Source organism: Nerophis lumbriciformis, linkage group LG17, assembly GCF_033978685.3.
Source record: "Nerophis lumbriciformis linkage group LG17, RoL_Nlum_v2.1, whole genome shotgun sequence".
NCBI lineage: Eukaryota > Metazoa > Chordata > Actinopteri > Syngnathiformes > Syngnathidae > Nerophis > Nerophis lumbriciformis.
In genome coordinates this window covers 6,489,527-6,510,071 of record NC_084564.2, presented here as the reverse complement: position 1 = coordinate 6,510,071, position 20,545 = coordinate 6,489,527, and the positions used below count along the sequence as shown (strand labels likewise).

Below are 20,545 nucleotides of genomic sequence, written 5' to 3'. Positions count from 1 at the left end.
GTTAATAAAGAGACAGTTGATCAATCAACTCCTTGTTATGTTAATTTGATATACAGTACTGTACTGCACTTTATAATATGCTCAAAGTGTACAAACCTTCACTAAAATATGGACTTTTGTCGAGGCTGGAACCCATTATTCATATTTACATTGTTTCTTATGGAGAAATTTGCTTCATTATAAAAACTTTTCTATTTACAAACCCCATTTAAGTTCGTACATCGAGGTTCCACTGTACATTATTTGTCAAATAAATAATAATTTTTGCACCTCATGTTAGCCTCACCTGCTGTCCGCTATCCTGCGTGTTGTCGCCATCTTCTGGCAAAAAGGCAAACAACTTCTCCACCTCGCTGGTGTCCAGCATGCTCTCCTCTCGTTGGGCCTGTGAGACATCAGGGAACGTTTTTTAAAAACCCCTATCGTCTGCACCTCAAAGGCTGTGAACTTTAGATCTTGACCTGCACTGGCTGAGGTTGCGGTGAGGAGGCGTCTGATGATGATGAGGATGGTGATGGAGGTGGGGTGATGGGGTTGAAGATGGGCGAGAGTAGTTGTCTCAGCTGTGGCGTGCACAGGTGCTGAGGATGATCCGGAAGGCTGTCTGGACCGTGCGGCGTCACAAAGGAGAGAGACACCAAGTCTGACGGGACAAGAAGAAGCCACAAAGTCAGCAGAATGAAGCAGAGGTGCACTTCCTGTTTGCGTGCGTAAACAGACCTCCTGTCAGCGGAGAGACAACGTCGTCTTCTCCGTATTCCGGCGTCAGCCGAAGACGTTTGTCCGCTGTCCTCGCCTCTGGCAGGCTGTCTGGACCGGAAGCCGAATCCTCGTTGAGGCGCTCAGAGTCACACGCGACCGAAGGCGAGGACTCGGCTTTGACGCTGTCGTCCACGCAGAGCTGCTCGGTGGACAGAACGATGTGCGACTGCTCAACAGCGCTGCAGCGGAAAAGAGGAGGACCATGTGAGTTGTACCCTTTTATACTTTTATACAGCTGCCAACATGTTCACACTGTTTTGCATTAAACGTTATTGTAACAACATCGATTAGTTCCAGGTGCAATAACACTGAGGCCCAGAGTTATTTTTTTCTTCTTGGTCCAGGGGGAGGGAGTACTCATAAAATGTCTTTAAGGTTGGCAGGTCTGCATTTACGTATTTTCCGCACTATAAGTCGCACCTAAAAACCACACATTTTCTCAAAAGCTGACTGTGCGCCTTATAACCCGGTGCGCTTTATATATGGATTAATATTAAGATTCATTTTCATAAAGTTTCGGTCTCGCAACTACGGTAAACAGCCGCCATCTTTTTTCCCCGTAGAAGAGGAAGTGCTTCTTCTTCTACGCAAGCAACCGCCAAGGTAAGCACCCGCCCCCATAGAACAGGAAGCGCTTCTTCTTCTACTGTAAGCAACCACCCGCCCGCGTAGAAGAAGAAGAAGCGCGCGGATATTACGTTTCATTTCCTTTGTGTGTTTACATCTGTAAAGACCACAAAATGGCTCCTACTAAGCGACAGGGATCCGGTTCATGAAAAGACGCAATCTCTCCATCCGCACACGGACTACTATTTCACAGCAACTGCCTAAAGACTTTCAAGAAAAGCTGGCTACTTTCCGTGCATATTGTAAAAACAAGATAGCTGAAAAAAAGATCCGGCCAGAGAACATTATCAACATGGACGAGGTTCCACTGACTTTTGATATTCCTGTGAACCGCACTGTGGATACAACGGGAGCACGTACGGTGAATATTCGCACCACAGGGAATGAGAAGTCATCCTTCACTGTGGTTCTAGCTTGCCATGCTAATGGCCAGAAACTTCCACCCATGGTGATATTCAAAAGGAAGACCTTGCCAAAACAGACCTTTCCAGCCGGCGTCATCATAAAAGCTAACTCGAAGGGATGGATGAAGAAAAGATGAGCGAGTGGTTAAGGTAAGTTTACGCGAAGAGGCCGGGTGGCTTTTTTCACGCAGCTCTGTCCATGTTGATATATGACTCCGTGCGCGCCCACATCACGCTGGTTTTTAATATATTATTAAAGTTTGACTGACCTATCCGACTGTTTTTTTGACATTCCTTTAGCGCAGTTAGATGCGGCTTATAACACGGGGCGTCTTATAGGTGGACAAAGTTTTGAAATATGCCGTTCATTGAAGGCGCGGCTTATAACCCAGGGCGCCTTATGGTGCGGAAAATACGGTATACATGTTGTGGAGGACTCGCACCTGCGGGTTCCTCGGACCACCAATGACGGACGTGACAGGCGTGGCAGTTTTGAGATTTTGTTTATTTTGCAATAAACTCTTCTTTTATTGCCCTTCTGCTTTTCAGCACTCGCCTATGGTGACAGCCGCGCTCTTTGGGTTGCTTTTCAGTAGAGATGTCCGATAATATCGGCCTGCCGATATTTTCGGACGATAAATACTTTAAAATGTAATATCGGAAATTATCGGTATCGTTTTTTTTATTATGGGTATCGTTGTTGTTGTTTTTTTAATTTTTTTTATTAAATCAACATAAAAAACACTAGATACACTTACAATTAGTACACCAACCCCCAAAATCTCCCTCCCCCATTCACACAAAGGGTTGTTTCTTTCTGTTATTAATATTCTGGTTCCTACATTATATATCAATATATATCAATACAGTCTGCCTAGTGGTACCTACTCAGTGGCCTAGTGGTTAGAGTGTCCGCCCTGAGATCGGTAGGTTGTGAGTTCAAACCCCGGCCGAGTCATACCAAAGACTATAAAAATGGGACCCATTACCTCCCTGCTTGGCACTCAGCATCAAGGGTTGGAATTGGGGGTTAAATCACCAAAATGATTCCCGGGCGCGGCCACCGCTGCTGCCCACTGCTCCCCTCACCTCCCAGGGGGTGATCAAGGGTGATGGGTCAAATGCAGAGAATAATCTCGCCAGACCTAGTGTGTGTGTGACAATCATTGGTACTTTAACTTTTAACTTTAACTTTAAGGGATACAGTCCGTAAGCACACATGATTGTGCGTGCTGCTGGTCCACTAACAGTACTAACTTTTAGAATCAGAATCAGAATCAGAATCAGCTTTATTGTCATTACGCAAGGTAACGAGATTGAGCAAAAAAATTGCCTTTTAATAAAAAAAACCGAACCCCAAAACTCAAAATTGCGCTCTAGCGCCCCCTAGGGAAAAAAAAAACTAGACTGCCTGTAACTCCCACTAGGAAGGTCGGAAAGACATGAAACAAAATCCTCTATGTAGGTCTGACTCAGACCTAACTTTCATAATGGTACATTCTCGGGCTAAAATCAACAGGAAGTTGGCAATTCCCCCTTCAAGACAAAAAAGTACTAAAAACATGCACTTTTGCCTCTTTGAGCTGTGATTTGACCCCCTTAACATGCTTCAAAACTCACCAAACTGAACACACACATCAGGACTGGCTAAAACTGTGATCTAATGAAAAAACCTAACCCCAAATCTAAAAATTGTGCTCTACAGCAATTTTTTAATAAAACGCACAAAAAACTGCTCCTCGGATGAAAAATCTGACAAAACCGCCTGTAACTCCCACTGGGAAGGTCGGAGAGAGATGAAACAAAAACCTCTATGTAGGTCTCACTTAGACCTACATTTCATAAATTGACAACCCCCAGCAAAAATCAACAGGAAGTTTGCTATTCCCCCTTCAAAACAAAATTTTTGTAAAAACCGGTCACCTTTCTTCAAAATCTATCTCCTCTGAGCGCGTTTGTCGTTTCGCCTTCAATCTAACACAGGTGAGAGATAAAACCCTTGTGATTAAAAGTATAGATGGGATTTTTAATACCTGCTCCGGTTTTGATTTTATGACCCTTCAAAGACCCGCTGCGCTGCTGTTTTTTTAAGATGGCTGCTTAAAAGCAGGAAGCACCAACGTGCCCACACAATGCAGACAAGGTAGGTACACTAGACAAAAGTCTTGGGACACTTCAGACTAAAAGTAGACAAAAATATTGGGACACTTAGGACTAGCACCTGCCAAATACGCGGGCCCGACCAACGCTGCTTTAGCAGTTAATTCTACTCATTTTCATTCATTACTAGTTTCTATGGAACTGTTTTTATATTGTTTTACTTTATTTTTTATTCAAGAAAATGTTTTAAATTTATTTATCTTTTTTTTATTTTATTATTTTTTAAAAAAAGGACCTTATCTTCACCATACCTGGTTGTCCAAATTAGGCATAATAATGTGTTAATTCCACGACTGTATTCATCGGTATCGGTAGATATCGGTATCAGTAATTAAGAGTTGGGCAATATCGGAATATCGGATATCGGCAAAAAGCCATTATCGGACATCCCTACTTTTCAGCCTTCCGCGTCTCGGTCGCGCTCGTGCCCGTCCTTCTCTGCTGCTGCCCTTTTGTAGAGTGACAGGTGATCAGACAACTGCGCCCAGGTGGGCCATCTACGCACCTGTCGCCGATCTCTTAGCCGGCCCCTGCACACCCCGCCTCTTAACACATGTATACTATCATTGTTACGTTTATAGTATCTTATCATTGTTTCAATTATACTATTATCTATTAATACTGTATGTCACAGCCTGTTGGAGCAGGCTCTGTGGGAGTATCCTCCTGTGTTTAGTGCTGTACTTCCTGTCCCGTGCTTTTATTTTGCTGGCGCTTCCGGTTTTGTTGGTGCTTTTCCGGAGCTGCTTCACACCTGTCCCCGGAGCACTTTTCCCCACACTTGTCTCCTGTTGGTAATTAGGACTATTCAAGTTGAGCTCCAAACACCATTCTTGTTTGGGACATTGTTGAGTATGTTGATGATTGTCTCCGTGCTGAGGTCGAGTACGGATGTACTTTATGGACGACATCCGCTCCACATTCCTTGTGAGTTCTTTGCTGATGTCCACCATTCTGTGTTTGTTTCCTTTACATGTCAACTTTAGTGTGCATAACTTCCCCTGTGCTTTTGGAGCTCTTCTTAGCTTTCACCTTTTGTTTGTTCAACTAAGAAATACCTTTTTCACCTGCAGGCTGTCTGCATTTAAATCACAACAACCTTCGCCGTCTTACACGAAGCGCCGCCTGACACTGTAATTGATACATTTATACTATCATCTATATCGATATCTCTATTTTATCTGTTGATACTATCATTGATACATGTATACTATCATCGATATTATATCAACCGTACTGTCATTGATACATTTATACTATCATTTATCGATACTGTAATGTTACATTTATACTGTCTGTTAATACTTTCATTGATACATTTATACTATCTGTTAATACTTTCATTGATACATTTATACTATCGTCTATCAGTACTCTCATTGATACATTTATACTACTATTTACACTATCACTGATACATGTATACAATCATGTACACTATCACTGTATACTATCATGTATGCTAAAACTGATACATGTATACTATCATGTACGCTAAAACTGATACATGTATACTATCATGTACACTATCACTAATACATGTACACTATCACTGATACATGTACACTATCATGTACACTATCACTGATACATGTATACTATCATGTACACTATCACTGTATACTATCATGTACGCTATCACTGATACATGTATACTATCATGTACACTATCACTGTATACTATCATGTACGCTATCACTGATACATGTATACTATCACGTACACTATCACTGATACATGTACACCATCACTGATACATGTATACTATCATGTACACTATCACTGATACATGTATACTATCACTGATACATGTACACTATCACTGATACATGTACACCATTATGTACACTATCACTGATACATGTATACTATCACGTACACTATCACTGATACATGTACACCATCACTGATACATGTACACTATCATGTACACTATCACTGATACATGTACACTATCATGTACACTATCACTGACACATGTATACTATCATGTACACTATCACTGATACATGTACACTATCACTGATACATGTACACTATCATGTACGCTATCACTGATACATGTATACTATCATGTACACTATCACTGATACATGTACACTATCACTGATACATGTACACTATCATGAACACTATCACTGATACATTTACACTATCACTGATACATGTATACTATCATGTACACTATCACTGATACATGTACACTATCACTGATACATGTATACCATCATGTACACTATCACTGATACATGTATACTATCATGTACACTCACTGATACATGTACACTATCACTGATACATGTATACTATCATGTCCACTATCACTGATATATGTACACTATCACTAATACATGTACACTATCACTGATACATGTACACTATCATGTACACTATCACTGATACATGTATACTATCATGTACACTATCACTGATACATGTACACTATCACTGATACATGTATACCATCATGTACACTATCACTGATACATGTATACTATCATGTACACTCACTGATACATGTACACTATCACTGATACATGTATACTATCATGTCCACTATCACTGATATATGTACACTATCACTAATACATGTACACTATCACTGATACATGTACACTATCTTGTACACTATCATGTACACTATCACTGATAAATGTACACTATCACTGATACATGTATGCTATCATGTACACTATCACTGATACATGTATACTATCATGTACACTATCATGTATGCTATCACTGATACATGTATACTATCATGTACACTATCACTGATACATGTACACTATCACTGATACATGTATACTATCAGGTACACTATCACTGATACATGTACACCATCACTGATACATGTATATTATCATGTACTCTATCACTGATACATGTATACTATCATGTACACTATCACTGATACATGTACACTATCACTGATACATGTATACTATCAGGTACACTATCACTGATACATGTACACCATCACTGATACATGTATACTATCATGTACACTATCACTGATACATGTATACTATCATGTACACTATCACTGACACATGTACACTATCACTGATACATGTATACTATCATGTACACTATCACTGACACATGTACACTATCACTGATACATGTATACTATCATGTACACTATCACTGACACATGTACACTATCACTGAAACATGTATACTATCATATACACTATCACTGACACATGTAAACTATCATGTACACTGTCACTGATACATGTATACTATCATGTACACTATCACTGATACATGTACACCATCACTGATACATATATATTATGTACACTATCACTGATACATGTACACCATCACTGATACATGTACACCATCACTGATACATGTACACTATCATGTACACTATCACTGATACATGTAAACTATCATGTACACTATCACTGATTCATGTACACTATCACTGATACATGTACACCATCACTGATACATGTACACCATCATTGATACATGTACACTATCACTGATACATGTACACTATCACTGATACATGTATACTATCATGTACACTATCACTGATACATGTACACTATCACTGATACACGTATACTATAATGTAGACTATCACTGATACATGTACACCATCACTGATACACGTATACTATTATGTACACTATAACTGATACATGTACACCATCACTAATACATGTATACTATCATGTACACTATCACTGATACATGTACACCATCATTGATACATGTACACTATCACTGATACATGTATGCCATCACTGATACATGTATACTATCATGTACACTACCACTGATACATGTACACTATCATGTACACTGTCACTGATACATGTACACTATCATGTACACTGTCACTGATACATGTATACTATCATGTACACTACCACCGATACATGTACACTATCATGTACACTGTCACTGATACATGTACACTATCATGTACACTATCACTGATACTTTTATACTACCATCTTGCGTACCTGAGTACAAAGTTGAGACAGACCACCGCCTCCGACTGTGATGTTTTGCTGCTGTAGAGGACGGTGGCTTGTGTCTGGGCCCACACGAAGCCGCCCCCCCTCGCCAGGAAGCGGTAAGGGCTGGTGCTGACCTGACCCTTAGCCAGCACTGCATGCAGCACAAATAGACATGGAGGATTCAGTTCCAACTCAACCGGCGTGAAAAGTGTGTTTTCCATAAATTGACAATTTAAACTCACGCGTGTGCAGGCTCTTGTTGACGTGATCCGAGTCCAGCGCGTGGTGATACTCGAACACCGAGTGGCCGATCAGGTCATCCGGCTCGTAGCCCACCAACTCCACCACCCTGGGAACATAAACAGGACCTAAAGTCACGACTAGGATGTCGCAGTTTTAGTGGAATTCAACAAAGCCAAGAACATAACATTGGTGCCTGGCGGCGGGGGTCATATTGGCCACAAGGGGGCAGCGCACTCACCTGCCCTCACAGTGCGTGACACGCATGTCCATGCTGTGGCGGGTGAGGAAGGTGTGCGTGTCCAGAGGGAATTCCACGCTGGACGGGTGAGGGACGGGCTCACACAGCAGCGTCATGGCCATGCCAGAAGCCGGCTCTGACTTGTCACCCAATGGACGCATGTGACCCGTGCAGTGGAACACCTGAGGGAGAGAGAGAGAGAACATTATCTCAACCCAAATTGTCAACAACATTTAAACCCATAATGTAGTTTGTTTGATGTGGCACCTTCCAGCTGGCAGACTTGATGTTGACAGTGCGCCCCCTGGTGGTCAGCGTGCTCTTCATTCGTAAGAAGAAGTTCTTCAGGCTGAGCTGACCCTGAGCCACTTTTTTACCACCGCCTGAAAACACAAAGAAGTGAGCATGCATATGTTATGATGATGATGTCATACATCTAACCTGGACGGAGTGACAGGAGATCCCTGAGCTCCTCCTGGTCGCAGGGATGAACAAAGTCATAGACGCTCTGACCCAGCAGCTCCAACTGTGGAAGGCAAACACACAAACGTGTACATGGAAGTATTATTGGAGCAAAACTATTCACAAATCTCATAATCTGATTGACGTGTCCGACTACTAATTTGTGTTCTTGTATCTCACTTTGTGCGTCTGTAATACGATTTACGTGTCCGTGTACTAATTTGTGTGTCTGTATAGAATCGGTGTGTGCGTGTTTTAATTTGTTTGTCCGTATTTCGATTTGTGTGTGTGTGTGTAAAAAAATCTTTCTGTCTGTATTTTGATGTGTGTGTGTAAAAAAAAAATGTGTGTGTCTGTGTATTCAGATTTGTGTGAACCAGGAACCTTTATTGGCTGTTTTATTTTTGCGACACTTCTGCCGTGTGTGTCCGTGCAGCGATCTGAGCGTGTAAAAAGACGTGTCTGTCTGCAACTTCCCCTTTCCTTTCCCTATACCAGGGCTATTCAACGAGGGCCGCAGTTTCAAGAGCCCAAGGTCTTCGGGCCCGGAAAACAAAATATAGATGTTTCTTTAAAAAGTGCCTCCGGATGTTACATTCCTTTGAGACTGCATTTACTTGTTTACAAAGTAAACATCAGCTTTCACACTGCACTGGCAATAAATTCATTATTCTGTCCTCGCTACACGTTTTAAGCGTGTGCAGTTAGACAGATAGTTAACAGCAGGAAAAAACAGAAGCCAAGTTCCTTCTTTTGAATTTCCTTTCTTCCTCAGTTAAATTTTTTTAGACGTCTTCCTTTATTTAGGTTTGTAAGACTGAAAATATAATATACATATATATTAGGGGTGCGGGAAAAAATCTATTCGAATTCGAAGCGCGATGTGCGATTCAGAATCGATTCTCATTTTTTAAAAATCGATTTTTTTTTTTTAATTTATTAAAAAACATTATTATTATTTTTTTTTTTTTATTAATCAATCCAACAAAACAATACACAGCAATACCATAACAATGCAATCCAATTCCAAAACCAAACCCGACCCAGCAACACTCAGAACAGCAATAAACAGAGCAATTGAGAGGAGACACAAACACGACACAGAACAAACCAAAAGTAGTGAAACAAAAATTAATATTATCAACAACAGTATCAATATTTGTTACAATTTCAACATAGCAGTGATTAAAAATCCCTCATTGACATTATCATTAGACATTTATAAAAAATAAAATAAATGAACAATAGTGTCACAGTGGCTTACACTTGCATCGCATCTCATAAGCTTGACAACACACTGTGTCCAATATTTTCACAAAGATAAAATAAGTCATATTTTTGGTTCATTTAATAGTTCAAACAAATGTACATTATTGCAATCAGTTGATAAAACATTGTCCTTTACAATTATAAAAGCTTTTTTACAAAAATCTACTACTCTGCTTGCATGTCAGCAGACTGGGGTAGATCCTGCTGAAATCCTATGTATTGAATGAATAGAGAATCCTTTTGAATCGGGAAAAAAAAATCGTTTTTGAATCGAGAATCGTGTTGAATTGAAAAAAAAAAATCGATTTTGAATCGAATCGTGACCCCAAGAATCGATATTGAATCGAATCATGGGACACCCAAAGATTCACAGCCCTAATATATATATATTTATATATATAAATATATAATACACACAGCAAACATTGCACACATGTGGTTGAACACGATTAAACACTAAGGTGTCGCTTTATCGCCCTTTGCTGGTCAAATTCAGCACTACATGTAGGAAACGAGCTTTGATCGCCAGAGTTAAACAGCCAAAAACAACACGGACAAAAATACAAAAGACAATTTAAATACATTCTTACTCGGTTGTCCAGTCGCTGTTAAAAGTCCGATATTGTGCGATTTGTTTTGATTTTTTTCTGTGTTGACCGTGACATCTTTTTCTACTTACCCATTTCTGCTTTATTGTGACACGTATGCTTCGCTGTTGCCCCCTGCGGGGTGTCGGGAGTACTGCATATACTAGCAAGCCTGTTTTGAATGGTTTCGTCAAGCCTATTTTGGTGTGGTTCGGGGGGCCAAATTAAAAGCACCCATTCAAGTTATTCTATGTTGAAGCCAACCATATTAGACACTCAGTGACACACATGCTGAGAAAACCATACTGTCAATGTATTTGAAGAAGACAAAAGGACTTCGGACAACTAAGTTACTGCTAAAACGTGAACGATGATCCAAAGTCCGTTCTTGTGTGCTTCAACACAGAATAACATGAGTGGGTGCAATGCGCCGACTAGTGGTGAGTATGGGGAAAGGAAAGGTGAAGTCACAGACAGGTATATATTACTTCCATATGCGTAGGTTATTGTTTATGCACTGCATGCAGCTCGAGTCCCTCCTGTGTTCCGTACTGTGAGGCCTTCAATTGTCGGAAACAAAAATCTGACACGTGCACGCTGTTATCACCCACCCAATAAAAGGCTGTGTGGTTATTCGTCTCATGCGGGAACTTCCAGAAGAGCCCAAACAGTCATAAACTCATTCTCCGGTTTCATACCTGAGGGATGCCGACGTGCTTGTTGACGTTCTCCGTCAGATAGATCATGTCTCCTTCCTCCGTTATGACCACGATGAAGCCCGACAGCGCCTGAGCGTACAGACTGTCTGCGGGGTCCTCTTCTTCATCCTCTTCATCCTCTTCCTCTTCTTTTTCTTTAGACGAACCCTGACTCTTAACTCCTGTAAAACAACCAAATATGAGTTACAGTTTACCAATTCCCGGTATTTGGAAATCAATACCTGTACCCAAAGATGAACATTTTCGGTACTTTTATGTGTGTTCGAATGTGTTAATACATGTAATTAATATTTTTGTAATTCTTTTTTATTTAACATTTAACACAGAGCTGTGCTGTATCATATAGTTGACTTTGCATGCAGTTGCCATTCCAAGACGTTAGCTGGCAGTAGGGACAGGTATCGTTCACATTTGAACCGATTCGGTACCAATTCCCGGTACCTGGGAATCGATCCCGGTTCTCAACAGTACTAATTTTCGGTACTTTTGTGTGTGCTAATAAATATGTGTGTGTGTGTGTGTGTGTGTATGTATATATGTGTGTGTGTGTGTATTAGAGATGCGCGGATCGGGCGGATGAAATTTAAAAAAATTAGATTTTATCTGCGGGTCGGGTCGGGTCGGGTGGTTCAAATTATTAAAAAAAATTCGATTTTAAATAGATTCAGGCGGGTGGCAGTTAAACCAATTCGGAAATATATATACATAGTTAAATGTTGTTACCCACATACGAAAAACGAGCAGGCACCTGCTGCATATGCCACAACAGAAGAAAAAAAGAAAAAGAGATGGACACTTTTACGGAGCGGAGAAGTGACGCCTCGCCGGGGTCCGGGACCGAGGCCCCTTGATCCGCGAGAAGGGCCCGACGCACGTCCAGGGTCACCACCGCGCCCACCGCACCGACACCCCGCCTCGTCCGCCTTCGCCGTGGCCGGGGGCTCGTAACATGGGTCACTCCGCGCGCTCCGCCCGCGCAGCTTACCTGCCCGCCACCCCTGTTGCCGGGGGCGCGTAACAGGGGTCACTCCGCGCGCAGTGCGCTCACGAAAGGGGTGGGGCTCACCCTGGTTGATATAGACAGCAGCTAGGACGGTGGCCATGGAAGTTGGAACCCGCTAAGGAGTGTGTAACAACCCACCTGCCGAATCAACTAGCCCTGAAAATGGATGGCGCTGGAGCGTCGGGCCCATATACCCGGCCGTCGCCGGCAGCGAGACGCGCTTGGAGGTGCGCTAAGCGCGGCTCCCATATGATTGCGCACTGGTGTGCGTCTGGGTCGTGACAGCGTGGCACGCGAATGTCTGTGCTGCATTGGATCAGTCTCCTTTCTTTAACAGGCAAAAGCTTTATAACCTCACTAATGCCTTGCATCGTCTATATTAGATATATAACAACGGGCGGGTGAGGGCGGATGGCGGGCGGATGCGGTTCTGATCAAATGTTAGATCGGGTGGATTGCGGATGGTTGACGACTTTCTGATGCGGTTGCGGATAAAATAATTGCCTATCCGCGCATCTCTAGTGTGTATGTATATATGTATGTATGTATGTATGTATGTGTATATATATATATATAGATATATATATATTTATATATATATATAAATATATATATATATATGTATGTATATATATACTGTATATATGTATGTATATATATATATATATGTATGTATATATATATATGTATGTATATATATATATATTTATATGTATGTATGTATGTATATATATATATATATATATATATATATATATATATGTATGTATATATGCACACATTCTCACACACACACATACTGTAGTATATATATGGCATGATGACATGCAACATGTATTTTTTGGGGATAGTAAACTCAATTTTTTTCCTGCAACATTTAAAAATGAGCTTATTATGATATTTTCTGTCCAGCTGTTCTTGTTTTATTAACACATTTCTGAGTCTAATTTGCAAGTTTGACGATAAGTTGCAAAGACAGTTACAAGTCCAAAACGTTCGATGGCAGTAGTGTTCATTTTATGGAGTGTTGGCTATTCAGATCAGTGTTTGCTCAAGCAGATGCGCTTGGAGGTGCGCTCAGCGCGGTTCCCATATGATTGCGCACTGGTGTGCGTCTGGGTCGTGACAGCGTGGCACGCGAATGTCTGTGCTGCATTGGATCAGTCTCCTTTCTTTAACAGGCAAAAGCTTTATAACCTCACTAATGCCTTGCATCGTCTATATTAGATATATAACAACGGGCGGGTGAGGGCGGATGGCGGGCGGATGCGGTTCTGATCAAATGTTAGATCGGGTGGATTGCGGATGGTTGACGACTTTCTGATGCGGTTGCGGATGAAATAATTGCCTATCCGCGCATCTCTAGTGTGTATGTATATATGTATGTATGTATGTATGTATGTATGTGTATATATATATAGATATATATATATTTATATATAAATATATATATATATATATGTATGTATATATATATATACTGTATATATGTATGTATATATATATATATATATATATATATATATGTATGTATATATATATATGTATGTATATATATATATATTTATATGTATGTATGTATGTATGTATATATATATATATATATATATATGTATGTATATATATATATGTATGTATATATATATATATTTATATGTATGTATGTATGTATGTATGTATGTATGTATATATATATATATATATATATATATATATATATATATATATATATATATATGTATGTATATATGCACACATTCTCACACACACACATACTGTAGTATATATATGGCATGATGACATGCAACATGTATTTTTTGGGGATAGTAAACTCCATTTTTTTTCTGCAACATTTAAAAATGAGCTTATTATGATATTTTCCGTCCAGCTGTTCTTGTTTTATTATCACATTTCTGAGTCTAATTTGCAAGTTTGATGATAAGTTGCAAAGACAGTTACAAGTCCAAAACGTTCGATGGCAGTAGTGTTCATTTTATGGAGTGTTGGCTATTCAGATCAGTGTTTGCTCAAGCTAGTTTTTTGCTGCGCCCTAAAAAGTGTTAATACTGTGAGTAATGTACTTTTAGTACGCACCAGCTGTTTGATTGTAATGTGCATCTTAGTTGTAGTTTTCATGAACACATTTGAAAGTGTTGAAATCGCCATGTGTAATCGCTAATGCTCATCAGTAGCACGTCAATAGCAATGTATATTAGCATCAAGCTAGCGCATTTTTGGAAAAGTGGAGCCTTTTCTAACTCATGATGGAAAAATTTTTAAGTCAATTGCTTTGTTGGCATTGGAAATTGCAACATGAGAGGTAATATGGCTGTGATCACCAAGTGCCGAAATGCGAAGAGTAGGCCACCGGGCTTGACGTCACGCGCAACCCAGGTATCGTAACAAGGCACTATTGGATTTTACGTGAATTGGGAGGACCGGCGTGATTCGGTCAGTGCCAAAAATGTACCGGTATTAGTTCCCATCCCTATCTGACAGTAGTGTACAGACTACGGTGTGTTGCCACATAGAGGAAGTAGTCTTTGCCATTAAGTTGAATGTGTCAGTCTTTTATCTTGTTGAATCCTACAAAGTGTTTATACTGTAAGTATTGCACTTATTACACACCAGCTGTCTGGAATTTGAAGGTGTTGTAAACACCATGTATGATTGCCAATGCTAATCAGTAGCATGTCTTTGGCAAAGCAATGAGCTAGTGCATTTTAAAAAGTGGAACATTACTGTGCCTTTGAGCACTTTCTCCCTTTTTTGTTGGCATGGAAACTTGTTACATTACCAAGAAGCAGTCTCGCCGAGTGAGTGCTTAACGACTTGTTTTCCGGCCAAGTGCTGCAACCGGACGTGACGTCATGTGCAACAAAGATTTAATTTTATGTGAATCTGTACCCTTAGGTCAATACCTATAAAAGTACATAGTCGGTACCCATCCCTAGTTACAGTCCACCTGAATGAGGGCCATACCAGATCCAACTAGTTAGCTAGTTGGTTACATGTGAGCTTTGCTGATGTAGTAGATTTGAATATGTAAAATATGATGTCAATTTAGTAGAAGGTTGCATTTTAAGAAGGAAAGCTATGCTAATGCTGACTGAGAATTTACTGCTTTATTAGACACCTTCAAGCCTCATAAAAAATTAAAAAGTAATAAAAAAAAAAAGGGTGTGTGTCAGCTCCCAAGATCCTGTTTTTTTCCATTTTGCATGGCTGTCACGGGAATATTAAAGTTTTGACGTGTCTTTTATTAGGTTGCCGTGAGGCCCGAGGTGAGGACACTCTGAAGGACGAATGAAGATAAAGAATAGGAGTGAGTATTTTATTCATTAATACAATTCTTTTGTGTCTTTCTGTGTGAAAAGCAGTTAGACAAAAAGTTTGAAGGCACGAGTAAAGCCGGACCAGCGGCACCTGTGTGAAAGTACAAACCCTGTTTCCATATGAGTTGGGAAATTGTGTTAGATGTAAATATAAATGGAATACAATGATTTGCAAATAATTTTCAACCCATATTCAGTTGAATATGCTACAAAGACAACATATTTGATGTTCAAACTGATAAACATTTTTTTTTTGCAAATAATCATTAATTTAGAATTTGATGCCAGCAACATGTGACAAAGAAGTTGGGAAAGGTGGCAATAAATACTGATAAAGTTGAGGAATGCTCATCAAACACTTATTTGGAACATCCCACAGGTGAACAGGCAAATTGGGAACAGGTGGGTGCCATGATTGGGTATAAAAGCAGCTTCCATGAAATGCTCAGTCATTCGCAAACAAGGATGGGGCGAGGGTCACCACTTTGTCAACAAATGCGTGAGCAAATTGTTGAACAGTTTAAGAAAAACCTTTCTCAACCAGCTATTGCAAGGAATTTAGTTATTTCACCATCTACGGTCGGTAATATCATCAAAGGGTTCAGAGAATCTGGAGAAATCACTGCACGTAAGCAGCTAAGCCCGTGACCTTCCATCCCTCAGGCTGTACTGCTTCAACAAGCGACATCAGTGTGTAAAGGATATCACCACATGGGCTCAGGAACACTTCAGAAACCCACTGTCAGTAACTACAGTTGGTCGCTACATCTGTAAGTGCAAGTTAAAACTCTCCTATGCAAGGCGAAACCCGTTTATCAACAACACCCAGAAACGCCGTCGGCTTCGCTGGGCCTGAGCTCATCTAAGATGGACTGATACAAAGTGGAAAAGTGTTCTGTGGTCTGACGAGTCCACATTTCAAATTGTTTTTGGAAACTGTGGACGTCGTGTCCTCCGGATCAAAGAGGAAAAGAACCATCCGGATTGTTATAGGCGCAAAGTTGAAAAGCCAGCATCTGTGATGGTATGGGGGTGTATTAGTGCCCAAGACATGGGTAACTTACACATCTGTGAAGGCGCCATTAATGCTGAAAGGTACATACAGGTTTTGGAGCAACATATGTTGCCATCCAAGCAACGTTGCCATGGACGCCCCTGCTTATTTCAGCAAGACAATGCCAAGCCACGTGTTACATCAACGTGGCTTCATAGTAAAAGAGGGCGGGTACTAGACTGGCCTGCATGTAGTCCAGACCTGTCTCCCATTGAAAATGTGTGGCGCATTATGAAGCCTAAAATAGCACAACGGAGACCCCCGGACTGTTGAACAACTTAAGCTGTACATCAAGCAAGAATGGGAAAGAATTCCACCTGAGAAGCTTAAAAAATGTGTCTCCTCAGTTCCCAAACGTTTACTGAGTGTTGTTAAAAGGAAAGGCCATGTAACACAGTGGTGAACATGCCCTTTCCCAACTACTTTGGCACGTGTTACAGCCATGAAATTCTAAGTTAATTATTATTTGCAAAAAAAAAAAAAAGTTTATTAGTTTGAACATCAAATATGTTGTCTTTGTAGTGCATTCAACTGAATATGGGTTGAAAATGATTTGCAAATCATTGTATTCCGTTTATATTTACATCTAACACAATTTCCCAACTCATATGGAAACGGAGTTTGTATATTATGCAATCCCAGGTTAGGGTTAGGCTCGACATGAAGTTAGGAACCCGCGGCTCTTCACTCTTGTCGTGGCGGAAATATATTAAACACCAGAACCGTGGAAATGAGCTTGATTATTTCTGACAATTTGATCCTACCTGTAATTGGATGAGCGCGAGGAAAGCAAAAAAAAAAAGGTGTGACCCCAGTAGTATCCACCCCCCAAAAAATATGTGTTTAATTCTTTAAAAATATTAAAACTTTGAAAAGTTCTGTTTTGTTTTGCGGCACCAAGCTATTTTTCTTAAATGTTAGCGGGGGTAAAACGGCTCTTTTCATAATAAAGAGTGCTAACAGGTATGGCTGTGAATGTTTATGCACCACACAATTTGATTCTATTCTATTCTTGAAGGTAACGATTCGATTCAGACTTGGTTATTGATTCAAAACGATTCCCGATTCAAAAGGAATATTTTTTTTAATAAACATTGGGTGCCAGTTCTATGATTAACTACATTCCTCTATAAATTAGATCAACAGCTCTGATTCATTTCTATATAACCTAAAAGAAAACTGGTTTTGTTTAATGAAATGCTAGCCAAACATTTAATAAATACAACTAAGGTAACAAGAGAAGTATCCAACACTTCTCTTTTCTGAAGTAATAAATCTGTACAGCAGATATGATCATCTACATCAGGGATCCTCAACAGGCGGACCGCGGTCCATGTCCGGACCCAGCGACGTGTCCGTCCGGACCCAGCACGAATTATAGTAAAAAATCATAATTATTATAAAAAAATATAATAATTGTATTCATCTGTGAGTTATCGCTAGCGCAAGTCAACGTTCTTTGTTGTTTTTAGTCAAATATCTCCACGTTTCGTTTACACTTCTCGTGTCTCACTCACTCCGTCTCTCTCTCTCTCTCTCTCTCTCTCTCAGAGAGAGAGACGGAGTGAGAGCGAGAGAACGCCACTCTGATTGGCTGATTCCGGGGTATGGGTTGTCATCTCTATCACAACGACGCGCTGATAGGCTGTTACCACCTGGGTCATACACATGTGCAGTTCACAGTGCATGGAACCTTTCGCTGCAGGCACACAGTTGTCTCGTATCGCTACTTCGCTAACTGTTCACTCGTCAGTCACTGAATGTCAATCAAATCACAATGGCATGCTCCAAGTTGGCTCAGGCTGGTAAAAGAAAGGTGGACAGGGAAAACCGACGTTTCAAGGAAGAATGGACAGAGCAATATGTTTTCATCCTACCTACTGCAAGTACCAGACCAATGTGTCTACTATGCAACAGTACTGTTGCTCTGGTGAAAAGTGAAAATCTGAAACGTCACTATCTGAAAGAGCACCGCGAATTTGAAGAGACATTTCCTCATGATTCAGAGCTAAGAAAAAAAGAAATCACGAGGCTGAAAAAGTCATATGAAACATCAAGCAAGATTTTTGTTAAATCTATGACACAACAACAAATAGCAACAGAGCAGTAACGTGCGGTGAGGTTGATGGCTGGTGAGGCACTGACTTCATCACAGTCAGATTTACAAACATATGAACCCTAAAGAGTATCTTATTCACCATTTGATTGGCAGCAGTTAACGGGTTATGTTTAAAAGCTCATACCAGCATTCTTCCCTGCTTGGCACTCAGCATCAAGGCTTGGAATTGGGGGTTAAATCACCAAAAATGATTCCCGGGCGCAGCGCCACTGCTGCCCACTGCTCCCCTCACCTCCCAGGGGGTGATCAAGGGGATGGGTCAAATGCAGAGGACACATTTTTTCAAAGTTCTTATTTATTTTTGTTTCAAAGAAAATATTTCATGTATTTTATTGGATATTTATTTTATTTTTGTTAATTTTAAGAAAATGTTAAACTACCTACCTCCTGCTACTATATAAGCTTGACCGATAATAAACGGACCCAGCCTGTTTAAAAAAAAAAAAATTGTGGACCTTCAAGATTTGTACTTGAGGACCCCTGATCTACATCAACATTTGTTTGAATAGCTGGACAGAACAGATTTTTTTTAAAGTAAAAAAAAAATAAAAAAAATAAATAGATTTTAGATTTTTTATAATGGATTAAGAATTGTTACAAATAAGAATCGCGATTAATTGCAAAATCTTTTGTTTTGACACCCCTAGTCGACAGACTTGCTGGTTCCTACCAAGACAGAGGTGGCGCGTGCGCAGGAAGCTGAGAGTGACCCTCATGATGGCCGCCTTGTCCAGGTGCGTCGAAACCCGCCGGGGAAGGGGTAGTGTGCGGGCCAGGTCGTAAAAGAGCTCGGTCTCCTTGCTCCGCCTACAGCGTGCCGCATCCCGGGAGCGCAGCTTCCTCTGATCCGAACTGGTCCTGCAGGAGAAGGATGGAGGTGAGGAAGTTAAACTCTTTTGTAACTAAAACATAGCACATGTCAATGATTCTTCTTCAAATCTTCTGTTTAGAGATGTCCGATAATATCGTCCGATATTATCGGCCGATAAATGCTTTAAAATGTAATATCGTAAATCACCGGTATCGGTTTCAAAATTATCAGTATCGGTTTCAAAAAGTAAAATGTATGACTTTTTAAAACGCCGCTGTGTACACGGACGTAGGGAGAAGTACAGAGCGCCAATAAACCTTAAAGGCACTGCCTTTGCGTGCCGGCCCAGTCACATAATATCCACGGCTTTTCACACACACATGTGAATGCAAGCATACTTGGTCAACAGCCATACAGGTCACACTGAGGGTGGCCGTATAAACAACTTTAACACTGTTACAAATATGCGCCGCACTGTGAACCCACACCAAACAAGAATGACAAACACATTTCGGGAGAACATCCGCACCTGTAACACAACATAAACACAACAGAACAAATACCCAGAACCCCTTGCAGCACTAACTCTTCCGGGACGCTATTATTAAAGTGTTCGGTAAACTTTAAGAAGTGTAGATGCGGCACAAAGTAAGCAGATATTACCAGGAAATTAACAAGTAGATGAATTAGAGAGAGGATAATATAAGTGTTGGTGTGTTAGCATTGTCACAGTCAGAACACCACACAGAAGAGGAGCGCCATAAAT

At 40.5% G+C, this 20,545-nt stretch overlaps 1 protein-coding gene and 1 long non-coding RNA gene across 2 annotated transcripts in view; one reads left to right on the top strand and one right to left on the bottom strand.

The window, feature by feature from the left end:
• The window catches only part of hif1al (hypoxia inducible factor 1 subunit alpha, like), a 38,271-nt gene that overhangs the window by 4,893 nt on the left and 12,833 nt on the right, over window positions 1-20,545 (bottom strand). The window contains exons 2-11 of the mRNA XM_061972312.1: window positions 19,639-19,826; window positions 11,437-11,618; window positions 8,862-8,946; window positions 8,688-8,803; window positions 8,421-8,602; window positions 8,182-8,288; window positions 7,943-8,090; window positions 721-941; window positions 462-643; window positions 287-385 (exon numbers count right to left, since the gene is read on the bottom strand). Of these exons, the coding sequence (XP_061828296.1) occupies window positions 287-385; window positions 462-643; window positions 721-941; window positions 7,943-8,090; window positions 8,182-8,288; window positions 8,421-8,602; window positions 8,688-8,803; window positions 8,862-8,946; window positions 11,437-11,618; window positions 19,639-19,826 (1,510 nt within the window). The remainder of the gene's footprint in view (window positions 1-286; window positions 386-461; window positions 644-720; window positions 942-7,942; window positions 8,091-8,181; window positions 8,289-8,420; window positions 8,603-8,687; window positions 8,804-8,861; window positions 8,947-11,436; window positions 11,619-19,638; window positions 19,827-20,545) is intronic.
• On the top strand, window positions 4,751-19,678 carry LOC133614400 (uncharacterized). Its single transcript, XR_009816571.1, has 3 exons — window positions 4,751-4,880; window positions 15,727-15,785; window positions 19,616-19,678. It is a non-coding gene; the product is annotated as an uncharacterized lncRNA (long non-coding RNA).